A 16,462-nucleotide genomic window follows, 5' to 3' on the forward strand; every position below is an offset into this window, starting at 1 on the left:
TAAGTCTTCAAATATTCTACGTTGCACATAGTCTGTATTCTTTGATCTACTATCAGATTCCTAGTTCCAGCTTGGTTTGACAATGTATCTTTCTCCTACCGTCTGAGTGTGGAAAAGAGTTCTCAAAGAAATGTATGTTTCCACTTATTTTTCCCCAGCTCCAGCCAGACGGCCTCATCATACATCATCAGGAACCCCCAGCCTCGGCGCAGTAGCCAGTCACAGCCTGTCCGAGGGCGAGATGAGGAGCAGGATGACATTGTCTCAGCTGACGTGGAGGAGGTACGAAACATCAGGGCTCACGTACTGTTGGACTACTAATTTGAGCAAGTTGCGGGCGGGGGGGGTGATTTGGGCCCAGATTCTGTTGCTTAGTTGGATCATACTGAAGGAGCTCATTCAGACAGTTTCTTCTGTGCAGTCTCGTAAATGCGCTCTACCAGATGGACATTAGGTTTTATTTTTATCAATACAGGATTTTGACTAAAAACAGGCTCATATAATTTAGAGCAAGACTTGACGGTAAAGACGACTTCGAAAAGTTAATTCAGAAAAATCAACTTTTTTGATAAACGTTTGTATTTCTATCCCAGGTGGAGGTTGTGGAGGGTGTAGCAGGGGAGGAGGATCACCATGACGACCAGGAGGAGCAGGGAGAGGAAAATGCCGAGGCAGAGGGGCAGCACGATGAGCATGATGAAGATGGTAAGTGAAAAAATAATAGGGGGAAAAAATAAAATAATTGCTGCAACTACACTGCAATTCCTCTGAGGACCCCCTAGGGCAGGGGTGGGCAAACTACGGCCCGTGGGCCACATCCGGAAAGCCGACAAACTGCCATCCAAGAACCACGAAGGCAAGTTATTTTCTGGCATTCAAATTAGCAAAATCCAGCAAGCCTTTCTACGAAGGGAAGTTTCTCAAAGAGTGCATGGTAGAGACAGCAGGTATCTTGTGTCCTGGGAGCAAGAACAAATTTGAAAAAATTAGCTTATCACGCAGGACAGCGACTCGCCGTGTTGCACTAATTGACGAAGACTTAGCTAGCAAGCTAAACAAAAAAGCGAAGTCATTTACATTATATTCGTTGGCACTGGACGAAGGTAATGACATAAAGGACACCGCTCAGCTTTTAATTTTTATCAGAGGGATTAATGACAATTTTGAGATAACGGAGGAGTTTTTGGCCACGGAATCCCTAAAATGGAAAACACGGGGAGAGGACTTGTATGACAGTGTGTCGGCGGTCATCAAGAGGCACAAGCTACCTTGGAGTACGCTCGCCAATGTTACCACAGATGGATCGCCAAATCTGACGAGAAAAAACGTCGGACTGCTCAAAAGAATCCAGGGGAGGGTGAAAAAGGACAACCCTGAGCAGGAGGTAATTTCCCTAGACTGCATAATTCACCAGGAAGCACTGTGTAAATCTGTATTGCAGCTTGACCACGTGGTGAAGCCAGTTGTAAAACTTGTTAACTTTATTTGAACGAGGGGACTTCACCATTGTCAGTTTAAGTTTCTTGAAGAAACTGACGCTGATCACAGGGACTTGCTTTACCATTCTAATCTCCGCTGGTTAAGTTTGGGAAAAGTATGTAAACGAGTGTGGGAGCTCAAACAGGAGATTCTCATTGTTGGAGCTACTTGAAACACTGACAAGTGTTTCCTGAGCTGAGTGACAGATTGGGTTAGTTATTTAGCTTTTGCTGTGGACAAACTGACACACAGGAATGAGCTGAACGTGAAGCTTCAAGGGAAAGACCAGTTTGTGCATGAAATGCATACAAACGTCAGAGCCTTCAAAACCAAGCTAGCTTTATTCTCAAAGCAAATGCCATCAAGTCAGCCGCTCATTTCCCCACACTGGCTACGTTGAAAGAGGCCCCGCAGCATTTGGAAAAAATACAGGAAATCACTGGATGACCTGCATGAAGAATTCTGCCATCGGTTCTCTGACTTTGGAAAAGTTGACAAGTCACTTCAGCTGGTGTCCCTTCTCACAAGACCCTGAAACTGGAACTGATTGATCTCCAATGTGACACCGTCTTAAAGGAGAAGTTAAACTCTCTTAAACTGGATGAGTTTTATGCTTCATTAAGCGCAGCCAAATTTCCAAACATCCAGAAGATGGCACAGAGGATGCTGGTGTTGTTTGGCTCTATGTGTGTGTGCGAACAGACTTTTAGTGTGATGAACACCAACAAAGCGTCCCACAGATCCCAGTTGAGTGAACACCTCAGATCTGTTCTGAGAATTGCCAAAACAAAACTAACACCAGACTTCGATGCACTGGCAAAAATGGGTGATCAACAACACTGTTCCCACTAAAAGGTAAGTGTATTAACACTGTAATGCTTTTTCTCTGTTTATGTTTGATATGTATGCATCTTTTGCTGACCCGGCCCATCTGTCAAATTTTAAAAGTCAATGTGGCCCCTGAGCCAAAAAGTTTGCCCACCCCTGCCCTAGGGGGTGTGGGCCGCAGTTTGGGAATCCCACTATTAGACCTAGCAGCCGCTAAAGAATGTGCACGTCTTTATTCTCTCCTGCTTACAGGAAGTGACATGGAGCTGGACCTGTTGGCTGCCGCTGAGACAGAGAGTGAAAGCGAAAGTAACCATAGCAACCAGGACAATGCCAGTGGCCGCAGGAGCGTTGTCACAGCAGCAACTGCAGGGTCTGAAGCAGGTTGGTCTAACACTGTTATTAAATGCTAAAGTGTCGGCAATCTTATTCCTGTATTCCATCAAAGAAAATTGCCACAATTCTTTATTTCTTCCCTGTTTTCATTTTTGGATATGTTCATTCTGTAGTCAATGTAGTTTTACTGATTGTTCAGATTTTTCTAAAACTTCAACAGCTAGTGGAATAAAAACAAACAAAAAAGAATCAGTCACATGATCACTGTCAGTCACAGACTATATCAGTCCTCACATAATGGAGTAGTGCTTAACAGTCAGCCCATGTGGAGTTAATTTTAGACTGTGGGTGTTTGTGTTTTAAGAGCTAATGATACAGCAGACAAAATGGTCCCTGGTTCAATGCTTAATGTATTTCATTTGCAGGAAGTAGGGTGTCCTTGGCATTTCCTATTTTTGGTATGGGCTCCTCTCTACTTCAATGCATATACAGTATGTTAGGGCAAGAGTGAATTTGCAAAGTGCACACAGTTTCCCTCAGAGTTTCCCCAGTTTAGTATTCCATCTTCACTTTTTACCTTTGTTGTATGTCATTTTGAACTAACACGTATCATTAAGATGTTATCTCCTTCTAACATACTAATCAATATGTCCAGCTCTTCCAAATGCCGTCTGATCCTTAATTGAGTGTTTACTACCAATTAATATTGAATGTTTGAGTCCCACTTGTAGTTATTGGGGTTGGGAATTTAAAGATTCTATCAATGCGTTTCCTCAACGATTCCCCTCATCCATTCTCCTCACTGATTTCACTGATGACCTTAAATATTATTTTTATATGACCACAAAACTCTTAAGACTGTAAATATTTGAATGATATTTTGCTCCCAATCTTTTAATAGAATATGAAAAATTAAAACTATACTCTGTTACACTTTTTGGAAACTGAATATATAACGTATCAAAGATGGTATACTGCCACAAATTTATACTGTGGCATTTCATGTACTTGGCCACAAGTGGGTGCCAATTAATTGTTTACAATACACATTCTCACTCAGGAAGTTGATATTACAGTTCAAACTGTAATGGATATGAATGAGCACTTTTTATGCTCTGTAGCCCAACTCAGTCCAAAATATAAAACATAATCATTCATATTGTTAGCCTTTAATAATGTATATTATTAAATGTGCATGACTATCATGCAAGCATTGAAAAGAGATGTGGCTTCTTTTTTTTAATATAATTTAAAGTCCCATCCTATGGTATTGTTGCATGTTTTGCATACGGCAAGATTTCTTTTGTTCTTTTTGTGAAATCTACTTCTGCACTTTAGACTTGAGGATGTTGTATTTTGGCTGTTGTGTTGAATGTAGTGTCCAACATTTTCTCCTCTGGCCAGAGAGGAGGGGACACGTGCACACACGCATGCACGTGTGCACACGCAAACCACTGGCTAGAGGCTATGGAACACAGTCTGTCAAGCCATATCAATTTTTGATGAATTGAGGATCGAACACTGTATCTGAATACAGAACCGCTAGGCTAAACCAACTGATTATATTAATTAATTATGAATTAATTATTCTATTATAGCATTTATCTTTACCATCATTATAAAATTATGACAATAGAGCTGAGAATCTGTCGGGAGAATCGGTAAGGAAAGCATGTTTCGAAAAACAGTTTCCTTTGGCTCTGTTTCCCCACCCGAGTAGTTATCCTAGTAGTATGCTGTTGCGATTACGCACATTTTGGTATTTTTTAGTATTTATAGAGCTTATTGTGCGTAATCACCGGGTGTCATGACATTTCACTGCATATATGTATGACCGTATGTATATGTATGTGACAAATAATCTCTTGAACTTGAACTTGCTTTTGTCTCTTCCTTTAATGGAACTTTGAATACGTTTTAAGGTTAAATGACAGGAATGTTAAGTTATAAATTCAGCCCCAATTGACCAACAGAGATGGAGCCGTTGCTTGACCCGAAACCCCAGTGTTGTCAGTTGTCACATTACTGTGGTTTGGGCTTGTGGTGCTGTGGTTTACTAACCTGCACTGCTGTGTGGAGAATGTTGTTGTGAAACATGGGAAGAGGAGGACTGAGATAGATGAATGAACAACACATTAAAACCTGTCTGCGTTCTCCACTCCTCCTCTTCCCAAGGTGCCAGCAGTGTCCCTGCCTTCTTTTCAGAGGACGACTCCCAGTCGAATGACTCCAGCGACTCGGACAGCAGCAGCAGTCAGAGTGATGACGTTGACCAAGAAACGTTCCTGTTGGATGAGCCGCTAGAGAGGACCTCCAGCTCATCCCATGCCAACAGTGCTGCCCAGGCACCTCGCTCCATGCAGTGGGCTGTGCGAAACACACCCAGCCAAAGGGCCGCAGGCAGTGCGCCCACCAACTCCTCAGCGCCTGCCGGTCAGTGGAAGTTTATCATTTTTATTTCTCTTTTTATTTCATACAAATGTTTTTGTCCGCTTAAAATACCCCGACCCTGTTGGAACTTTTTATTTTTATTATTGTTATTATTTTTTTTAATGAAAGATCGATATGTGATGAGTAATTTGTATTATAGAAGACTGGTTGAAGCTAATATAAATCTATTCTATCTATCTTTAGCGAGCTCCACGGGGCTGATATACATCGACCCCTCCAACTTGCGTCGCTCCGGTGCCATCAGCTCCAGCGCGGCAGTCGCCGCGGCAGCTCTGGAGGCCAGTAACTCCAGCAGCTACCTGACGTCTGCGAGCAGCCTGGCCCGAGCCTACAGCATCGTCATCAGGCAGATCTCTGACCTCATGAGCCTGATTCCCAAATACAACCACCTGGTTTACTCCCAGTACCCCGCGGCTGTTAAGCTTACCTACCAGGATGCCGTCAACCTGCAGGTGAGCTGTAGTGCTGGCAAGAGGGGAGGGGGGAACCACGGTCCATATTTTGCGTCCTTGAATTCCGTACTGCTGAAGCGTTAAAAAAATATATATATATGGCGGTCAAAATGTTTTGGTTGGGCTTGCTTGTCCTCGCCCCTTAGCCCCTGACTTAAGCAGTTCTTGGTTGTAGTCCAGCAGAGAAGTGATGCCACTCTGGAACCATTTTCTGCTTCCAGAGCCGGTTCTCTTGCCGTTGAATCACAAAGAACTGGTTCCAGATTAGGCACCAACTCCAAAACGGCCTGTAAAATGCCTTAGTGGAAAAGGGGTACCAATTTAAGAGAGGTGCAAGATTATTCTGTCATAGTACAAGATAGAATGGGTGAATTGGTTTGGAATTGGCCTTCTTTACGCTGTTGACATACCATGGTGTCATTGCTTGATATTTTTGTGTGATTTCAACCAGAACTATGTTGAAGAGAAGTTGATCCCCACCTGGAACTGGATGGTGTCCATCATGGACTCCACTGAGGCCCAGCTGCGCTACGGCTCAGCCCTGTCCTCGGCAGGGGACCCAGGCCACCCCAGCCACCCGCTGCATGCATCCCAGCACTCTGCTCGCAGGGAGCGCATGACTGCCCGGGAGGAGGCCAGCCTCCGCACCCTGGAGGGACGCAGGTAGATTTCGGTCTTCCTCTTTCATGTTCACATTGCATGTCTCCCTTTGACATATCTCAGCGTCTATAACCCTTTTTGTGAGGGAGTAGTAATCCTCTATTATAGAGTCTTTTCCACTACCCCGGACGCATCAGTAAGGCTAATGTAAACTCTTATACTTTCTATTTTGAGACAAGAGGACCCGAGAAGGATGAAAATTTGTAAAGTGTTCTTGTCCTATACATTTAAATCTCCACATTGTCTTGATGTAGAAAATGGTTGTACTCAATGCGTTTCCATTTTTTTCTTCACACCAGAAATAACGGAGGAATTATTTTCTTTCTTTGTATGTGTTTTTCAGGCGAGCGGCTACCCTCCTGACTGCTCGCCAGGGCATGATGTCTGCAAGAGGCGACTTCCTCAACTACGCCTTGTCCCTGATGCGCTCTCACAACGACGAGCACTCGGATGTGCTCCCCGTGCTGGATGTGTGCTCGCTGAAGCACGTGGCCTACGTCTTCCAGGCTCTCATCTACTGGATCAAGGCCATGAACCAGCAGACTACTCTGGACACCCCACAGATGGACAGGAAAAGGTAAATGGAAAACTGTCTCTGTTTGCTTACTGCACAAGCACCATGGCCTGTTGAAGAATATTAGCTGCTAATGTTCTTACAGTTGCCAGTGGCAACTAGGGCTGGGCAATATATCTATATATATCTAGATGTCACCTGGGATTTTGGTGGTTGTAATATCGTGACATAGTTAAATGTTGTCTTTGAGGCTGCATTTTAGTCAAGAAAGGCAATTTTCTATTTCTATTTTTCAATTGTTCTAATCAATACCTCTACCTGCTGGGTCATAATATCCACATTACGAATGGTTGTCCACTGAGTGTAAATATTATTTGAAAGTACCAATAGTCATCTCCAAATTATCGATATTTAGATGCATCAAAAATGTAGTGATATTTGATTTTTACAATTACGCCCACCCCTAATGGTAATTATTTTTATTTCACTCCTTTGATTTTATTCATTTTGCTTCAATACCCAAATTTGCAATTTATGTCATATAGTTTATAGCTGAAAATGCCCTTAGCGCAACAATATTTGAGCTACTTTTCCAACAGTCTGTGTAACTAGGTTGAACCTATGTTTGTAGGAATCGTGAGATTCTGGAGCTCGGTCTGGACAACGAGGACTCTGAGCATGAGAATGATGAGGATACCAATCAAAGTAAGTGGGATCAGAATCATACCGAATAGGGGTGGGAATCGCCAGGGATCTCACAATACGATGCTATCTCGACAATTGTTGTTAAAATACTCACGTCACCTGAGATTAGCTCAACAGTGCTAGAACATGTTTATTGATACGTAAACAAGCAAACTGTGGATAGCTGCCTATGAAAATTAAACTCACACGTAGCTGAAACGGCAGCTTACGTACGTAAATGAACAGAGAATCTTGAAAAAATCGGAAACTCCAATATAAATTCTCTATCGGGAAGAGTGCGTGGCCAAGACCGTGGATCCTTATATCTATGGAAAGGATAACCGTCACATACGCATGACGTAGACAAACATTTGTTTTTCATCACTTAAGTTTTTCTTCGGGACTTCGTGGTGCTGATTCCAGCTCTGCCGCTCTGCAATGTTTCCATTGGGAATACAAACCGTAACCAAGAGCATCCGTGTATCGATATAATATCGCCACGTCACGATAGCATGCTGTATCGTTTCCCCACCTCTAATACCAAAGAGTGTAGGCTTTGCTGCTCAAATGCGGCATGAGGAAGTTCCAGAAACAACAGCCTCTGTTAACTGTTGCTGTGTGCCATTCTTCCCTCAGGCTCAACCCTGCAGGACAAGGATGAGGATCCAGTTCCCGCTGAAACTGGCCAGAACCATCCCTTCTTCCGACGCTCAGACTCCATGACCTTCCTGGGCTGCATCCCACCAAACCCCTTTGAGGTGCCCCTGGCGGAGGCCATCCCCCTGGCGGACCAGCCACACCTCCTGCAGGTCAGAATGCTGGCAGCCAACTCTATGCCAAATTAGAAGGTCTAAAGTTAAGATACTTTGAGAAAGAAAAAGGAAAGTATGAAAAGTATGTTTGATGTATCAACAAATCTGGGTTCTTCTGGGTTGCCAAGTATGTGACAAATGTATAACCAAAGAAGTTGGAAATAATTAGGACTGAGCATTTGGACGCTTATCCTGAAATTATATATTAAAATGCCTTTGGGGAAAGCTCCAACATTATGAGAAGCGCTGACTCCAGTCTTGTTTCTTCCCTACTGCAGCCTAATGCCAGGAAGGAGGATCTTTTTGGCCGTCCCTCTCAGGGCTTGTACTCCTCCTCTTACATGGCAACCAAAGGCCTGGCTGAGGCGAGCATGGACAGGAACTGCCTGGAGGTAAACATGGGCTCCTCTCTACCCTCCTCCTCTCAGGTATACCACCCCTCCTCATCGGACAAACACACCAGCAGCTGTGTTCTAATATCCACAGCCAGCTCATTTTACTACGGATAAAATGCCCCGTCTTCTGTGGGGGGGAATAAACAAAGCTATCCAGTAATCATATCCTGTCCCTCTTCTAACAAATTTTGAAGGAGCCCACATATATTTTCTTTCGCAGTAAAACTGAACATTTGTGAGCTCAATGCAGATCTGATTAAATTAGGCAACGGAGCACACCTGTCAAATTGGTGACGCTGCAATGCTTCCTTTCTAGTTATATTGTTATGAAAAGCAATGTGTCAAGCTCATGTGGTGTCCATGTGCCATGTATGGCTTGGCTTGATTTGTATGCCGTTTTAAGTTTGCTTCGTCACCATTGATTATATTTGAAACAGTACTGAGAACTCCACCCACCTGTTGAACAGAGTAATATAAATTAGCTTTTCCCTAGGAATTCCAACCAGTCGGAAGCAAAACCAGTTGGTTTTGCCCCTAATTTGAATTTTTCTCAAAACCACGTGCAAAGACCAGGAGCAACGATGAGGGCAACATGTTCTGTTTTTGTTTCCTGTCTCGTAAAGAAAATTTGCATTATTCCAGAAGTTGATATGATTGTCTGCAAGATTAAAGATTGAAGATGTTTATTTATCACGTACATACACATACAAGCGTTCATATATGCAGGGAAATGTCATATGTGTAATCGATACGGAGCCTTTCACGCAGGCAACCACAAGGGGCGGCACCAAGCAGCTGGATGTACCAGATCAAATTTTACCTCTAGTTCAATTCAGCTCTTGGAGCACCATGACTTCGCAATACTCTTTGTGTTTTTTATACTTATTAAAGGATATAAGGGATTACTGGATACTTTTTATGAGACATTTTCTCATATCCTAAGTCATGCTGCTGTGGATATTAAAACATAGCCAGTCTTCTGGCCCATAACCATATTTCCAATCTTTCACCATCAAAATCATCTTTCAAAAAGAAAAGAAAGAAAACACTGTCATCAGCACAATTTTAGATTACTAAATACCCATAATCCCAAAACAGATCCTGCCGACCAAGATGTCATACTCGGCCAACCTGAAGAATGTGATGAGCATGGAGACTGGCCAGAGGAGCACTGAGGACCAGTCACTGACAGAGCAGGAGCTTGAGGCCCCCAAGCCCGGCCCTTCACCACATGACCTCGCTGCCCAGCTCAAGAGCAGTCTGTTGGCCGAGATTGGCCTGACCGAGAGTGACGGACCGCCTCTCCCCTCATTTAGGTAAATCCCAATGTTTTTTCCTATGGAAAAGAGATGACATGAAGGCCTGAGGAGTGTAGTTGCTTAGTTAAGTTAAACTACTGTATTTTTGTACATAAACCTTATTTTCAATAATTGAGAGTCAACCTGAGCGTTTGGCATCACAATCTTACTTTTCCATTCAGTTAAGTCCCAATAGGGTGGCATATTGCCATTGAATACATTTTTTTAGAATATAAATAACTGAAGCAATATTTTAGTGGTGGATCCCCTCCCTCCCCCGTTCTGCCTCCACAGTAACACAAAGCGATCTTGTTCATAACTCTGTCTGCAGGCCCCACTGTAGTTTCATGGGGATGGTGATCTCTCATGATATGCTGCTCGGCCGCTGGCGTTTGTCACTCGAACTGTTTGGACGTGTCTTCATGGAGGATGTGGGAGCGGAGCCTGGTTCGGTATGTTACCATTTTTTTTGGGGGGGGGGGGGGGGGGATGCATTAAAGTTCCTTAACGGAGTCACCTTCCTTACAAGAGCTATGGTTGACACACACCCCCCTCCAGATCCTTACTGAGCTGGGCGGCTTCGAGGTGAAAGAGTCCAAGTTCCGCCGAGAGATGGAGAAGCTGCGGAACCTGCAGTCCCGCGACCTGGCCCTGGAGGTGGACCGTGACCGCGACCAGCTCATCCAGCAGACCATGCGTCAGCTCAACACGCATTTCGGGCGGCGTTGCACCACCACGCCCATGGCCGTGCACCGGGTGAAGGTGACCTTCAAGGACGAGCCAGGCGAGGGCAGCGGCGTGGCGCGCAGCTTCTACACCGCCATCGCCCTGGCCTTCCTGTCTAACGACAAGCTGCCCAACCTCGACTGCGTCCAGAGTGTCAGCAAGGGCATGCAGGCCAGCAGTACGTGTCACCACGATTACAACTCAAGTATGACGATACACACAAACTATATCATGGCCTTTCATTTTACTGATGCACCACATTGTTTTGTGATGAAAGCCGCTCTCACTGCGGTGGAAAAGCACACATGACCAGATGCTCCTCATAGACACCTGCTGTAATGCCTGCTTGTGTGTCATTTTGTGTGTGTGTGTGTGTGTGTGTGTGTGTGTGTGTGTGTGTGTGTGTGTGTGTGTGTGTGTGTGTGTGTGTGTGTGTGTGTGTGTGTGTGTGTGTGTGTGTGTGTGTGTGTGTGCGTGCATAGATCTCATGCAGCGTCTGCGAAACAGAGACCGTGAGAGGGAGAGGAGGAGTGGCGGCATTCGTGCCGGCTCCCGGCGAGACAGAGACAGGTGAACCGCAACCACTAGTTCACAGCCCGACACGAGCCATGGACGTGAAAATATCACAGTACATTCATCTTGGCCAACATTATCATGATTTACAATACCCTCTTTATAATTCTTAAAACCACAACATTTTATCAGAAAACCAATGGTCAATCGTATCTCAAAATATGTATATTTTGGTCATTCCAATATATATTTTACACGTAATTAAATGAAACAATACTTAATTTACTAATTGTTGCTGAAAGAGGAAATTCCAATCCTTGTGTTCTTGGCTAGTTATTACCATGATGACAACAATATAAACTTATGGTGTTGCCATTAGTGTTTTTATGGAAGTATATATATTCCTATCGATTATTGTCCCACCTTGATTCTGACTAAACTGAGGTGTGTGTGTGTGTGTGTGTGTGTGTGTGTGTGTGTGTGTGTGTGTGTGTGTGTGTGTGTGTGTGTGTGTTGTGTTGTGTTGTGTTGTGTTGTGTTGTGTTGTGTTGCGTTGCGTTGCGTTGCAGGGATTCAAGGAGGCAGCTCTCTATTGACACAAGGCCTTTTAGGCCTGCGTCTGAGGGCAACCCCAGCGAGGAGCCGGACCCCCTGCCCGCACACAGACAGGCCCTGGGGGAGAGGCTGTACCCCCGCGTGCACGCAATGCAACCGGTAACCAGCCTTCGCTCGACAATCAGAATAAAATAACAAAGACTAAATATCGAAACAGTTGTGTACTGCAAGTGATCTATAGAATGCGACTAGCACTGCCTCTCTCTCCACAGGCCTTTGCCAGTAAGATCACTGGCATGCTGCTGGAGCTCTCCCCGGCCCAGCTGCTGCTGCTCCTGGCCAGCGAGGACTCCCTCAGAGCCCGGGTGGATGATGCCATGGAGCTTCTCATCGCACACGGAAGGTGCGGTGCCCGACTGCCACCGTTTAATTTTATTTTCACGGTCCCGTCTCTCAATATTTCTGACATTTTATAATCCTTTTTTCTTTTCCATATTTGGTTATACTTTGTTCAGTGTATACCGCTTGATTTAAGTACTACTCTTTTTATTTTTATTTTTCCCCTGACCTTGTAATCATTCTTCTTGGTTGAGCAAGTACAAGAAGTAAGCATGTACTGTTGGCACATGCCAAACTTCTTGTAAATTATGTAAAATTGCTTAGTAATAATGTTGAACATTACAAAGTAACATGTCCTTCAGATTCCATTTCTTGTTTATTTTTAATATGAAGGCTCGTAGACGTGCAGATTTCATTATTTTTTATTTCTTCCACGGTGCAGTAAATCTGAGTCTTTGTGAGTTGAATCTCAATCTTTTCGCCCTCAGGGAAAATGGTGCTGACAGTATATTGGACCTTGGACTGGTCCTGGAAACTCCAGAGAAAGCACAAGTAAGTCAAATTAATTTGCCTTCCTTACAGAAACTGCTTATGGAATCATTTTTCAAACATAGTAGCAATAATTGCCTGTTTAAACTGCACAACTGACATCAGTGGACAATTTTTCCATTACCGTAAAACCACACCAGTGCTCGTTCACACCCAAGTTGAACATCAGCACTTACACCCCTCCTCGCCCCTGCTCCTCGCCCTCAGCAGCAGGAGAACCGTAAGCGTCTCGGTACGACCCGCAGTGTGGTGGACATGGAGCTGGACGACGGAGACGACGGGGACGACAACGCCCCTCTGTTCTACCAGCCTGGCAAGCGAGGGTTCTACTCCCCGCGGCCTGGCAAAAACACAGAGGCCAGGCTCAACTGCTTCCGCAACATCGGCAGGTAATGCCCCGGGCACGCTCAGTCTTACCGTCGCTGTATTGTTCACGCTACACAACTCTCTGTCTTGTCATCGGGAATCTTGCAGTCTTTGGGTTTCACACTACATGACTGATCGACATTACGCATTACAACACAGGAGAGAAGTGACCAAAGTTGACGCGATACCATGCACTGGACAGGACAATTTTTTTTTAATTATATTGTTGATCACTGTAAAAAAAAAAAATTAAAAAAAAAAAAAAAAAAATTGTAGAAAGACATGCAGAACTCTACTTGAAGCTTCTTCTCCTTTATGACTTGGATGCTGACATTTATTATGATTTTCCCATGCAGAATACTGGGGCTGTGTCTGCTGCAGAACGAGCTCTGCCCCATCACACTGAACAGGCATGTCATCAAGGTGCTGCTCGGTAGGAAGGTAAAGCCAAAGCTCTTATTCCCACTCCAACCTTTCTCGCCGCCGCTGCAGCTTTTTGAAAATGGCCTCCGCTCGCGTGCTGACCGTCATTCTCATTCTGTGTCGATGTTCATGACTCAAGGTGAACTGGCATGACTTTGCGTTCTTCGACCCGGTGATGTACGAGAGCTTGCGGCAGCTTATCCGTCATTCTCAGGCCGGGGAGGCGGACGCTGTTTTTGCGGCCATGGACCTGGCCTTTGCCATTGACCTGTGCAAAGAGGAAGGGGCAGGACAGGTGATGGACTGCTTGTTTTGACTCATTGGCATAATGTCTCCATGTATATTTCACCAGCTCCTAACAGGGTGACCATTCCTGTGGGGAAAAATGAGCTGAAATCATTTAATAAGCTTTTATTTTATGATGCCACCTGACGGCATGCACCGTATATAACCACTCAAACGTGCATACAAATCGTTCTAGATTAACTTAGCGTGCTGTCCTGCGCTCTCTGCGGCTCTGACAGGTGGAGCTGCTCTCCGGCGGCGTCAACATGCCCGTGACTCCTCTCAACGTTTACGAGTACGTCAGGAAGTACGCAGAGCACAGGATGCTGGTGGTGGCCGAGCAGCCTCTCCACGTGAGTAACACCCACGTCACGGTGTGTTCTGCCGTTACCCTTCCTGCGCTATTGGAACAAGTTAAACGTGTAGTTTTGTCTCTCCGTCCGTCCCAGGCCATGAGGAAGGGTCTGCTGGACGTGCTTCCAAAGAACTCCCTGGAGGACCTGACCGCAGAGGACTTCAGGCTGCTGGTCAACGGCTGCGGAGAGGTCAACGTGCAGATGCTCATCAGCTTCACCTCCTTCAACGATGAGTCTGGTACGCTGCTGCCGGATCCGCACTCCCTCCTCCTCCCTTTATGGCTGGCCAGTTGCTTTTTTAACCGTGCTTCTCCACCCGACAGGAGAGAATGCCGACAAGCTGTTGCAGTTCAAACGGTGGTTCTGGTCCATCGTCGAGAAGATGAGCATGACTGAGAGGCAGGATCTGGTGAGGAGCAAATTCATTTTGTCAACAGGGGCAAAGAAATTGAGTCGATCGACTGTCCGACATATATTACGGTCGGACCCAGACTCAAGACTCATCAAATAGCGGCTGATCCCTCCTGCCTTACTTTTGAATGAATTAGACTTCTTCCACATATCTCATTTTCCTCCTTCAGGTGTACTTCTGGACCTCCAGCCCGTCTCTTCCAGCCAGCGAGGAGGGCTTCCAACCGATGCCCTCCATCACCATCCGCCCTCCGGACGACCAGCACCTGCCCACGGCCAACACCTGCATCTCCCGACTCTACGTGCCACTCTATTCTTCCAAACAGATCCTCAAACAGAAACTCCTGCTAGCCATTAAGACCAAGAATTTTGGTTTTGTTTAGAGGTGCGACAGAAGAAAGTGCAAAATCAAAAAAAATACAAACAAAAAAAACAAAAAAACCTGTTTACCGTTGTGTAATATTTACCTAGCTCCATTTTTGTAGATTTATTTTTTGTCTATACAATTTTATGAAGTTCAACAAACTGTCACTATCTCCCCTGGCGGTAATATTTGTTTGTGTTGTGAACACAGACGGCTTGTTCTTTTTATTTTTTTTTCCTTTGTGTTCATAAAGAGGTATACAGTCCAGTACATTCCTGCATTGGCATTGTAAAGACGTAAAGCCCACAGCTCGGCTATTTTGGCTTCGACCTTTACTTCCCAAGAATTTGGCTCGGCAGTAAACTGTTGGCCAAACCCAGCCAAAGATGACAGCAGTAGAAGTATTTAAAAGAAAAGAAGACACACTGTGATTATAATTTTTTTTCCTGCCCTGAAAAGAATACTTACTATCAATGACAGTTCACTACTGCCTTTGTAGAAAGTCATTTTTTCTTGTATAGGGGGAGTAGGGAATTTCAAAAATAAACTTGGATGCAAATTATTTGGCCTTCATTTCATCACAATTATGTCTTTTAGCATTTGAAAATGCATAGTCATGTTTGTACATAAAAAGAATGATTTATGCATTACTGTATTGCGGTAAGGATATTAAATTGGTACTACAGAGTGTGAGAGAAGGCGGGTTACCTATGGAAGCCTGTTTCCACCACTTGTTTAAAAAAAAAAAAGAAAAAAAAACTTTCACAGAGTTTTTTGTCATTATTAAATGAAACTTTTTCACATAATTAATACTTGGTACCTCAGAACAAGAAACGTTCTTGAAGTTTTGACTTAATAATGCAACATAATGGCTCACGATATATTGACTGATAATGAGAATTTATGACGTAAAGGAAATCCAAAAACCTGAATATTTTGTCCTAGTATCTCATAGTAATGGGGAAACCTCCAAAGTTGTGCCTATTGTTTCAAAATAGTGAGAAACATTTTGTTTTAGGTCAATGCAATTACACCTTAATGTAATGCTTCTGTATGATCACAGAGTAGTTTCTTAAGGCGATGAATGTTTCGTTACGCGTTTGTCCAAAGCGACTTACAATAGGTACATTTGTCGCAGCATCGAACCAGCTGTATGCCGTTTTTTTGTTCCGGAGGAAACTATAGAATGTGAAACGGTAAAGGAGTTTAAGAAATTAGCAGGACAAAATCAAGTCGACATGCAGCCCCTTTGAAACATCCAGTCAGGCTTTGGCCGTTGATTTCAATTTTACGGCTGAATTAATGATCTAATTCACTGATCTATTCAGCAGCCTATACAAATGGCACTCATGCCAAAGCTAAACAGGGGAAGCGGACACATTTTTCTGTCATTTTATTGAAATAGCTGGTAAACTACCTATTCAATTCCCTGGATGGAGAAAGTAGAGGCTGACTTTGGAGTGGGGGATGTGTAGGGTAGGGCCCCAAATTGGTAAATGGAAAATCTTTTAATGGATCATTTCAACTCAATCCACGTCTAATGGTGAAACGGTTGTGCATTGCACTGTGTAATTTTGGTCCAGCATATACGATACTTTGTTGAAATAACTGAATATACGTTTGAATATTGTGAAATAAACACGAGGTCCCATCGCTTCCACGCAAT

General features: G+C 44.2%; 1 protein-coding gene across 9 annotated transcripts in view; it reads left to right on the plus strand.

The window, feature by feature from the left end:
• ubr5 (ubiquitin protein ligase E3 component n-recognin 5) overlaps positions 1-15,358 on the plus strand; it is a 55,426-nt gene extending 40,068 nt beyond the window's left edge. For 2 of the 9 annotated variants that reach the window (XM_080005888.1, XM_080005890.1), the window contains exons 35-58: positions 159-282; positions 594-705; positions 2,560-2,691; positions 4,819-5,076; positions 5,278-5,546; positions 5,998-6,209; positions 6,550-6,783; positions 7,352-7,425; positions 8,041-8,213; positions 8,495-8,644; positions 9,710-9,927; positions 10,241-10,361; positions 10,468-10,840; positions 11,118-11,205; positions 11,718-11,862; positions 11,976-12,106; positions 12,531-12,594; positions 12,799-12,980; positions 13,314-13,398; positions 13,520-13,675; positions 13,905-14,018; positions 14,115-14,259; positions 14,345-14,430; positions 14,603-15,358. In XM_080005888.1, coding sequence (XP_079862014.1) covers positions 159-282; positions 594-705; positions 2,560-2,691; positions 4,819-5,076; positions 5,278-5,546; positions 5,998-6,209; positions 6,550-6,783; positions 7,352-7,425; positions 8,041-8,213; positions 8,495-8,644; positions 9,710-9,927; positions 10,241-10,361; positions 10,468-10,840; positions 11,118-11,205; positions 11,718-11,862; positions 11,976-12,106; positions 12,531-12,594; positions 12,799-12,980; positions 13,314-13,398; positions 13,520-13,675; positions 13,905-14,018; positions 14,115-14,259; positions 14,345-14,430; positions 14,603-14,815 — 3,859 coding nt within the window. In that variant the 3' untranslated portion in view covers positions 14,816-15,358. Of the gene's footprint in view, positions 1-158; positions 283-593; positions 706-2,559; positions 2,692-4,818; positions 5,077-5,277; positions 5,547-5,997; positions 6,210-6,549; positions 6,784-7,351; positions 7,426-8,040; positions 8,214-8,494; positions 8,645-9,709; positions 9,928-10,240; positions 10,362-10,467; positions 10,841-11,117; positions 11,206-11,717; positions 11,863-11,975; positions 12,107-12,530; positions 12,595-12,731; positions 12,981-13,313; positions 13,399-13,519; positions 13,676-13,904; positions 14,019-14,114; positions 14,260-14,344; positions 14,431-14,602 lie in introns of those variants that run through there. The other 7 variants (XM_080005889.1, XM_080005891.1, XM_080005892.1 and 4 more) reach the window with 7 other exon arrangements.
• Positions 15,359-16,462: the final 1,104 nt, after the last annotated feature.

The sequence above is a fragment of the Zeus faber genome, assembly GCF_960531495.2.
Source record: "Zeus faber genome assembly, chromosome: 8".
In the NCBI taxonomy this organism is placed as follows: domain Eukaryota; kingdom Metazoa; phylum Chordata; class Actinopteri; order Zeiformes; family Zeidae; genus Zeus; species Zeus faber.